The 10,833-nt window shown below is 37.8% G+C and overlaps 1 protein-coding gene across 1 annotated transcript; it reads left to right on the forward strand.

Annotated features, from left to right (window-relative positions):
- The first annotated feature begins 5,017 nt into the window (after window positions 1–5,017).
- Window positions 5,018–5,809, forward strand: LOC110091800. The gene has a single exon (XM_020816048.2). It carries the CDS (start codon window positions 5,091–5,093, stop codon window positions 5,685–5,687), a length of 597 nt encoding a protein of 198 aa, XP_020671707.1. The 5' UTR covers window positions 5,018–5,090; the 3' UTR covers window positions 5,688–5,809.
- The last annotated feature ends 5,024 nt before the right edge of the window (window positions 5,810–10,833 follow it).

Genomic DNA, 10,833 nt, shown 5'->3' on the forward strand with positions numbered 1-10,833 from the left:
TCAATTTTGATAACACTGGCTTACCGTATATTAGACATGGGTAATCGGTTCTTCTCTGTTTTGCTGCTCTGGTCTCTGATTTCTTGTTCTTCCTACTATGGGCATTGCTGTTGCTTAGCGTCATATCTCCTGTAACTAACAGGTTTTTTTCCTGTGAGATCCATTTAGCTGCTCAGCGTTTTCCTTCTGCCCAGTCCCACTTTGGCTCTAATTGGGTACATATTAATTGTATAAATTGTGCTTTCTGCATCCAGATGTGTTTTTCCACCTATCCGTTGCAGTTTTCCAACGTGACTTTCGTTTCTTGTTTGCTGCAGTTATATTTCAATCTCTTCTTCATGACCTGCATTGACCTTCAGGTATGTCCCTTTTGGCCTCCTTTTGTGCTTTATGTTTTTTTGGTTCCTATTTTTTGCAGGAAGCCTAAGCTGAACGATCATATTTTGAGCTTCAATTTTTGGGTGCTGAGAGATTTCAGCCCTTGTCTTTTTATTTTTGATTATTGTATTATTAGTCTAAGGAACCACAGGCTCATAGGGCTTTTTTACTTTCAACTTGTAGCTCTTTCGAGCATTAGCGAGCTAGTGGATCCTTTTAAGGACTGTGTAACCTCTTTTTTGAAATTAACACGTAGGCCCCTCTACGGGTTTTAAGAGATTTCAGCCCTTGTCTTTTTATTTTTGATTATTGTATTATTAGTCTAAGGAACCACAGGCTCATAGGGCTTTTTTACTTTTTACTTGTAGCTCTTTCGAGCATTAGCGAGCTAGTGGATCCTTTTAAGGACTGTGTAACCTCTTTTTTGAAATTAACACGTAGGCCCCTCTACGGGTTTTAATTAAAAAAAAAATTTCTTTATTATACTCTAGTTATGGACTATTAATAAAATAGAATATTAGCTTTTTTTTTTGCTTACTCTTAGTATCTATATTACTTATATATGAGCTTTCTCTTTTGATTATAAAATAGGTTCCAATCAAACTTACCTTATGAAGCTTGTTTCAAAAGTTGAGTTTAATGCATCTATCATGTCCCATAACTATATGAAATCCAGTCATTACCGGCGGCTTAGACCGGCGGTTGTTTAGCTGCTGGTACTAACGGCGGTTTATCTGGCGGTTTGGCCACCGACCGGCGGCCCAACCGACCGTTATGGAAGCTTATGCCTCCAGTAATAGCGACAGTCAAAAAACCGCCGGGTAAACCGCCGGCTTTAAAAGTTACCGGCGTTGTACCGGTGGCCAAAACCGCCGGTGTTAAGTGATTTATTTACCGGCGGTAAAAGCCGTCGGAACACCACCAGAAATCTCTTTTAACTGCCGGTATTTTACCGGGTGTTTACCGACGCTGTCCGGCGGTTGTTCGGAGACACTCCAGCGGCTACAACCGTCAGCAATGCCGTCGGTGCTGACCGTCAGTTAGCCGTCGATACGTTTCCCGGCAGTCGAACGACGGTATTTGTACTGGCGGTTGGACGGCCGGAAAGCCACCGGTAACAACTCCAGCAATAACCGGTGGTGTAGGCCGTCGGAAAGCCATCGAGGAAATAAACCGCCGGAAAAACACCACCGGCAACGGTTTCCGACGCCGTTTTTTTTCAGAACCGCCGGTATTTACAGGTAAACCGCGGGCAAAAACTGCCGGTAATGAGCAAATTTCATGTAGTGCATATTATCGAAAAATTATTTATGCAGACGCCGAAAGCATTTCACCATCCGGAGATCAACCAGAATGCGCCACATCAACAATACTGAGCACAGTACCGAGCGGGGGCTGACGTGGTGCATTCTGGTTTGTCACTAGATGGCATTCAATGTCCGCACAAAAATAATTTGCCCACATTATCAGAGTGTAATATATTAATGATTAATTTTATTATTGATATATTAAAATCACCTTCCAGACTTGAGGCGTGAGAGAGTGGTAGCAGAGCTATCAACTAAACATTCAATATTCCTTATTTACTTTGGATCATGTCGTGGAACATATTACCTTAGGTTATTTATGATAATAATTAGTATATTTTATTATATTATATAATTCCTTACCTATTTATTTTATTTTGGTATACTATGAAAAAGGGACACACATGACGGTCAGTAGTACAATGATAGAGATGCAATGAGTCGAGATCAATATGATAATAACCTCAAGATATTATTATGCAATATGTGCGCATCAACTAGTCTATTGCCAATAAGATTTAAGGAATATGGTTTGAAGGCGCATAGCAAAATACTAGCATACCTTTAAGCTCAATCATTTGATGAATTTTTTTTTTTTTTAAGGTATTAGTAGAAATAGAGTGGCCATTGGTCACATTTTTTTTAGAAGGGGGTTTCATTGTATTACAATTTTTATCTTATCTTTTAAAAGATCCTAAGAGCTTGAGCTTTTTTCAAACATAAGCAAAATCAACACAAATGACTTATATAATGAAAGTTAAAATCTTTAAATCTACTGAGAAGTGTGATCAAAGAGGACATACAATTAATGTGAGGAGAAGTGACATCACGAGCACATATAAGGCTTCACTGACTCAGTCCATTAATCGATTTACCCATTACATCATATACATATACAATGATGAAAAGTCACTTGTATTATTTATAATTAAAGTGGGCTACTTCATTAGCTCTTTAAAGTTCATAAATTGTGATTACAAACAACTAAACCTCAAATGCATATGCTTCATATAATATAATACATATGCATAATGTGAACCCCAAGGTTATCAAGTTTACAAATAGAGTGATATATAAAAGGCAGTGGGGTGGCAAGCTCATTCCAAATCTCTCAGATAGATGCTAACAAATTACTCTAGGGGACCCGTCAGGTTGATAGTTGAGTTGCCCACACAATGTTAATCAAATGAATCAACACAATAGTTTGGCGAGTCTATAGCCCCTTGAAGGCTGTCTCCATAGGGTGTTAGCTCAATGGAACTGATAGTTTGAAAGCAAAAGTAGCATCAAATCAATGAGATGATAGGGTGATGACATCATAAGACATCTAGTGTGGTGAATACTTAAAAGTTAATGATGTCAATTGGAACGATGTAAAAGAAAGTGATGGAACCTATGAGGAATTTGGTTTGTAGAGATGATGGAATATAACCTATGCAGCATCGACACCCATTTGTGACTACACAAGGGTCTTAGTTGCATGCATGCTAATGCACATATAGGGTTGATTGGTAAGAGTTAGCTAAAGGAGTACCAATAGGACATGCAAGACTTTCAAACATTCCAAGTCAAATAAGACATACAACCTCTCCAAGGGTGTCCAAGAACATATGTAGGTAATTAGGCTATTCTAAGGGTTGGTTAACCTTCCCTTCCACTTTGAGTGGAAAAAACTAGGGAAGGGCTATTCAATAGAGGATCTAGTGAAGATAAAGTGTTGGGTGGATAACATAAAAGAGGCAAGTGTTGAAACATAGCATCAAAACAACTTAGAAATAAAGTGGACTTATAAGAAGTCCAAGGAGGAGGCCTATAGATGGAAAGATAATCAGAGATAAGGAAAGAGAAAAAAAACTAATAAATCATATTTAAAATATAATAATTTTGTATTTAATTGCTTCATTTTGTTACATATTATATATAATTTTTTATTTTTCTTTAGACCAAATGCTGCCTTAGGTTTTCTTGAATAAGAATATAAAGCCATTGACTATATGTTCCACATGTGCTTAATAGGCTAATGCTACAAGTCTAAGTCCAACAGCCATCTTTGTGGATTGACTAAGGCTTCATTTTGGGTAGTTTTTTACCACTAATTTTTTATTATTTAAAAAAAATCGTATAAAAATTTTTATTTAGAAAGTAGTAAAAAGTTGTCCCAAACAAATCTAATGTTTAGTTTAGGATGACTTTCTTACTGCTTCTTAAAACAACTTTCTAGTATAAATTTTTTTTAACTAAAAAGTTGTTTAAGAAGCAATAAAAAAGCCGTCTCAAATGAAGCCCTCGTTTGGGATAGCTTTCTCATTGCTTTTTAAATGACTTTTAGTATAAAAAATTCTAATTCAAACTTTTTTCGTATAAAAATTTTTATTTAGAAAGTAGTAAAAAGTTGTCCCAAACAAATCTAATGTTTAGTTTAGGATGACTTTCTTACTGCTTCTTAAAACAACTTTCTAGTATAAATTTTTTTTAACTAAAAAGTTGTTTAAGAAGCAATAAAAAAACCGTCTCAAATGAAGCCCTCGTTTGGGATAGCTTTCTCATTGCTTTTTAAAATGACTTTTTAGTATAAAAAATTCTAATTCAAAATATTTTTTTAACTAAAACTCTATTTTAGAAAGCATTAAAAAGCCCTAAATAAATAAAAAATAACAGCATAAGTAACCAAAATATGGGCCATGCAAATGATAGCAAATGCCCACAATTACTTTTCCTATTTGAATTATGTGCTTACTTCAAAGGAAAAAAAAAAATACATATGATGACTTCTTAACAGAAAATCAAACATGTTGAAATTAAATATTGTGATGTGTTCTATAAAATTAAAATTTTAAAAATATATTTAATAAAATATTAGAAGCCTACATAGTTTCTTACAAATATGTTTATATTTCCTAATTTAAAATTATCTTTCATAAATTCAATCCTAATTTCTAATTTTTAATTTATTTAATTTTTTATTTTATCAGAACACAATACAATTCTAAATTCACTTTAATCTAGAAAATAAATGAGAATATTTTTAGGAAAATCTCATTTTCATTTTAAAATATATAAATATATTATTTGCATAATCCTTCAATTATTACATTAAAAAAATTATGTATGGAAGTTAGTGTTTATATATAATACCATGATAATAACATTGTGAGGGAAATTTAATTTTTCTCTTATTATATTATATTTATTTTAAATTATTTCTAATGTTATTAAATATGTACTTACTAAATTGTAATTAAATATTCTCCCATTTTTCCCTTTAATTATTTTTTTCTAAGTCAAAACGCCCACAGTTTTCTTTCTTCATATCTTTCTTATACACAAACCACACAAACAACCTTAACATCTCCACCTCTCAAACTCTCCTACCCATTCCTCACCTTAACCTCCTAATCTTCTTCCATGGGAAACTCCCTTATTTCGCCCTGCTTCCTCCCCAACTCCACCAAAAACTCTACCGTGAAACTCATCTTCTGGGGAGGCGCCACCCACCTCCTCTCCGGCCGCCACCTCGCCGCCGAACTTCTCTCCAACTTCCCCAACTGCTCCATCTGCCACGCCGACTCTTTCTTCATCGGCCACCCCATCCCCACCCTCTCCTTCTCCGACGAACTACTCCTCGGCGAGACCTACTTCATCCTCCCCACCGACCTCCTCCCCTTCGACACCCTCACTGCAAACTCCCTCGCCCTTCTCAACGGCGGCAAGCGGTGTCCGCCACCACCGAAGGCTAAGTTTCCATTCGAGTATGTGAAGAGGGAAGATGGGAGGAAGGCTGTGAAAGTAGTTCCGGAGTTCATCATGGAGATGATCACCGTTGATGATAGAGGCGGAGAGGCACTGGTCAATGAAGAGATATGCAGCACGCCGGAGCTTAAAAGGCATTATGAGCAGCTAGTGGTTGGGAATAGGCTCTCATGGTCACCGAAGCTGGAGACTATAAGTGAGAGAAAGGTGAGATCGTCTCCTTGCAGATTCTTCGGTTTGGATAACAGATAGAGAGACACAGAGAGAGAGAGAGAGAGAGAGAGAGAGAAAGTATGTGTTGTATTTTTGGATAAAATCTTTAGGTTTTGATATTAATTGATTTGCTCTTCCATTATTTGATTTCAGCAGGTTAATTTTGTTGAGGAATATTGTTACAGAAGCCAAAGCAAAATATTAAAAAAGTTGTCAGATTTTTCATCTATCAAACGACTAAAATTTTCTTGTATAAAAGCTTTAAATTGGGAAGTAAATCATTTTCCTTGATTACTTACTACTTAGCTGGGAATTGAATTGCCAGATCTTTATTATTTGTTTGTTATCCGTAATTCATGGTGAAAGGAATGGTAGAAAAAATTGCATGAGGAGCTTGGAGCTCCTGATTATTAGAATATATTAGGAGTGTAAGAGTAATTTTGACTTAAAACATTTGACTTTTTGTAAGAAATGGAAGGTGATGTAACAGCAGCAAGGAAGAAAACGAATACAGCAATGAAACAGTAAAATTCAGATAATAGAAAGCAACAGTAAACTTCTATTGTATTTCTGTGTAGGATTTTATATCCTTCAAGCTACATGATCAGTACTACATCAAGCAAAGCAAACAAATGAAAAGGAATTTACTACTACAACTGAAAAGGGAATAGAACTGTAATAGTGCTAATGGTGTTGGCCTGAAGTACAGATTAAGATGGTGCACATCAGATCTCTACCACTCCGGAAGTTCTCGCATTCGGCGATTTGACCGTGGTAGTAGTGAGGTTAACTTAGTTTGTACATCCTTTGGCATTGTTGTAAACACATCTGTAAACTTGGCTGCAAGGGTGCTGTGACATTTTGGCAAAACAACAAGGTCAAGTAAATGATTAGGCATTTTACTATAGACTATTCTGAATGGACATTAACCTATGGATTTGTTAATTGGGCATAGAAATATTGAATGTGAATTCAACTTGACTGAGTAGTTCTTCCCACTGTTTTGGGTGATGTTGAATGAGACAAAGAAGTATGCTCTCAAGGGTTTAATGATTTTAGTTTGGCCATCTGATTGAGAGTGATAGGCATAGTTCAATTTCAAATCAATTTTTAAACATTTCCACCACTCCCTCCAAAGATGATTGATGAACTTGACATCACAGACGCAAGTTAAACGACGATGCATGTAATCAAAGAATTTCTTTGAAGAAGAGGCGGGTTATATTTAGTGTATCAAAGGTCTTTTTACAAGGAATAAAGTGGGTAATTTCAAGAATCTACCTACAACAATGATAGGTCGGTTCCTCCTAAACCGGCCCAACCGGCCTGTCCAGGGCCGGTTCATGTTTACAAGAGGCAGGCTAGTCCCGCCTTCCTTATGGATGCCGCCCATTATAGTGGGTCCAACTTGTCCAATTAAATTCAAATTTGAAAAGGAGGGGGAGGCTAGGGCTTGGGAAGGAATTTTGTTAGGAAAGCTATTGTATTAAATATCATGAAATATTTTAGCTTTAGGTTATGCTTGATTTGTTTTCAATTAGAGTTCTTTGGTGACTTGGGCTCTAAACTCTCTTGTCTAGAGATTTGAGAGAGACGATCCTCCTCTCGAATTGAAGATCTCTTTTATCTTGTTTTCATTCTTGTTTGACTTTGATTTTCCTACCACAATCTATCGTGTTGGGGCTAATTTCACCCAGATTTTGTATATTTATTCTCGCTATTTTTCACCAATTGGTGATAAGTTTGCTTTCGTACTCAAGTATTACCCTTAGGGTTACTTGCGAACTCAAGTATTTCCTATCAAATTGGTATCAGAGCAAGTCTTGGGACCATTCGTGGACTGATTTTGACAAATTCCAATGGCTGATTTTTGGCCGAGAAAGGAGAAGGTTGTTGTTTTTGTAATACAAATCCAAAATTTTTGGATCTACAAAAATTCTGATCGAGATGTGGCCAAAAAATTAGATGCACTAAAAGAAAGGCTTGAATGGGAGATGAACCAAATCAAGACAATAGTGGAGAAAAGGATTTCCTCCATGGAAGGACAAGTAGCCAATCTCTGGGACATGATAAAAAAATATTAGAAATCCACAACCAAACGGTGACTTCCGTGGCAAAAGGGGTGGAAGGAAAAACAAAAATTATGAAATTCGTAGGGAGGAAGATGAGGTGGAAATTGTGGAAGGAGAAAGAAGAATGTCTCATCTAGAGCATGTCCAGAGGGAAGAAAGAGGAGGTGGATATGGGGAATGCCATGAGGCCATGCTATGGACGTCGAGGTGCTGATTTTGAAGAAAGAAGAGGGAAATTCGAAAGGGGCTTGGGCTATAACAGGGTGAGGGAAGACCGGGAGACGTGGGGAGGGCCAATCACTTAGGAGAGGGGAGGCTATGGAAGAATAAAGGGGAATGGTGGAGATCATAAAGTGAGAAAGCTGAAGATGCCCATATTTGAAGGGGAGGATGTGCATGGGTAGATTTATCATATGGAGATGTACTTCACCGTCAATGGCTGACGGAGGAGCTAGGATAAGCTAGGTGATAGTTGCAAGCTTATGTTTGGAAGGGAATGCACTGCCATGGTTCCAGCGGAGAGACCATAGGAGACCTATCTGGAACTGGAGGGAATTTAAAGACTGCATAATAAAACATTTCCAAACCAACCGTGGAGGAGATTTCCATGAGCAGTTCTTTGCTCTGGTGTAGGAGGGATCGATCAGTAGCAGACTATCGGGAGCGATTTGAGCAACTGTCCATTAGGGTGGAGTGATTATCAGACACTGTATTGGAGGGAAACTTCATGAAGGGGTTGAATACAGAGATCTGAGCAGTAGTGAAGATTCTGATGCCTCGTGACTTGGGGGAGGCCATGAAGTTGGCACAACTAGTTGAAAATCAGAGAAATTTTGGTAGGGGAGCTAGGAATAATAGCAGAGGGGGTACTTACAGGATGACGACCACCTATATAGCTCCTAAAGATCCTACAACAAGAGGAAGTCGGTAGACCACCAAAGAGAAGATAGTAGGAGGAGGGAGTGGAAAAATTTCTAGTGGCTGACATAAAAGGAGATGTATGAGAAGATGGCTAAGGGGTTGTGCTTCAAGTGTGATGAAAAATATACGCTACGGCATCAGTGTAAGGATCGAATTCTTCAGGTTCTCGCCATCTATAATGACGAGAAAACTAAGGAGGGAGGTGAGGGGGAGTTAGAGGAGGAAATGGAGGAGAAGCTGTATTTGTATCTGGCTGAGATTTCCCTGAACTAGATGGTAGGATTCACCACGAATAATACCGTTGAGGTGAATGGGGAGATAAAAGACAAGAAAGTGGTGGTGTTAATTGATAGTGGAGCTACCAATAATTTCATTTTCACTCAGGTCGTCGACCAATTGGGTGTGACATTTATGGATACTAGTTGTTATGGGGTGATGATGGGTACGGGGAAGTTGGAGAAAGGCTAGGGGATCTGTATATGAGTGTTACTAATTATTCAGGGGATTTAGATGAGAGGAGAATTTCTTCTATTGGAGTTAGGGAGTATAGATTTCATCTTGGGGATGAAGTGGCTGCAGACCTTGGGAGACACCAAGGTTAATTGGGGAGCACTAACGATAGAGTTAATGGTGGATATATGGAAGGAAGATGGTGATCAAGGGAGAAGCAGGGCTATCCAAATATATGGTTTCTGTTAAAATTATGATGAGGAATATATAGTTGGTGGGTGGATGATATTTGGTGGAGCTGCACAATTTGGAGAGAGCTAGATTAGAAGAGGGAGGGGACATACTCCTCTCTATACAGCCACTGATTCAGCAATTCCAATAGATGTTTCAGCCACATCAGGGATTTTCACCATCGATGATATAGGAACATGCCATCATTTTAAAGAAGTGTTTGTCACCCATCAGCGTATGACCCTATCGCTACCCTCAGTTTTAGAAGGATGAAATTAAAAAGTTGATTAGAGAGATGCTGGCTTGGAGGTAAGAATCATCATACCCAGCATTAGTCTCTTCTCTAGTCTAGTTTTATTAGTGAAGAAATACGGCAGCTGGCGATTATGTGTGGACTATAGGGCGCTTAACAAGAAAAATGTACTTGATAAGTTTCCATATCCGTTATTAACAAGTTGTTAGATGAGTTGAGTGGAGCAGTGATATTCAGAAAGATAAATCAGAAATTAGGTTCAGAATGAAGAAGGAGAATATGCCCAAAACAACCTTGAGGGATACTATGAGTTCTTAGTGATACCTTTTGGCCTCACCAATGCCCAAGCCACTCTCCAGGCACTTATGAATAAGGTTTTCAAACCATATCTCATATGATTTATACTGGTATTCTTTGATGACATCTTAGTCTACAGTAGGACTAAAAAGAAGCACTAGGAGCATTTGAAGAGGGTGTTAGAGGTACTGCGGGAGCACCTGAAGAAGTGCTGCTTTGCACAAGCCAGTGTAGAGTATTTGGGCCATGTTGTATTAAAAGAAGGGGTGGCAGTAGATCAGTCTAAAATTGAGGCAAAGGTATAATGGCTAGTGCCTAAAAATCTGAAAGAGCTGAGGAGATTCCTATGATTGACAGGTTACTACAGAAGGTTTGTAAATGTATACATCACCATAGCAATGCCACTCACTAAGCAGTTGAAGAAGGATGGTTTTGTATGGGAGGAGGCGACCGCATCCGCATTTGAGATGTTGAAGAAGGCTATGACTACGGTGCCGATCCTAGATTGGTCATATTTCACTTAGATCTTTATAGTGGAGACAGAAACTTCAGGGTATGGACTGGTGGCAGTACTTGTGCAGAATCATTGACCCATTGCCTACTTCAGCCAGGTGTTGACAGCTGGATTTTGGAAAAGACTAGTTAGGCTAAGAAGAAGGTGAAAGATGCTACAAGTTTTATTTCTCACTTTTGCTTTATACAAACTTAAAAACATCACCACTATTTATACTAGTATTATCACATTAGGATTCTATTGACACATTTTGATCCCAAGATTACAAATGATTCTTTAGAATACTCTTTTATTTTCTACAATAAATAACATTAATGTTATTCTAGACTTTTCTTAGAATAATTCTAGAATAAGTTTCTAGCTTCTTGTACAATAGATTATTCTAAAATATGAGTGTTGCGTCCAGGAGTATTCGCGGCGGTAGAGAAATATCATATTTAACGTCTT

The sequence above is a fragment of the Dendrobium catenatum genome, unplaced genomic scaffold (genome assembly GCF_001605985.2).
Source record: "Dendrobium catenatum unplaced genomic scaffold, ASM160598v2 fragScaff_scaffold_133, whole genome shotgun sequence".
NCBI lineage: Eukaryota > Viridiplantae > Streptophyta > Magnoliopsida > Asparagales > Orchidaceae > Dendrobium > Dendrobium catenatum.

Excerpts from the sequence above, each read along its gene's own strand:
- LOC110091800 (XM_020816048.2), top strand. The coding sequence starts at position 5,091 with ATGGGAAACTCCCTTATTTCGCCCTGCTTCCTCCCCAACTCCACCAAA.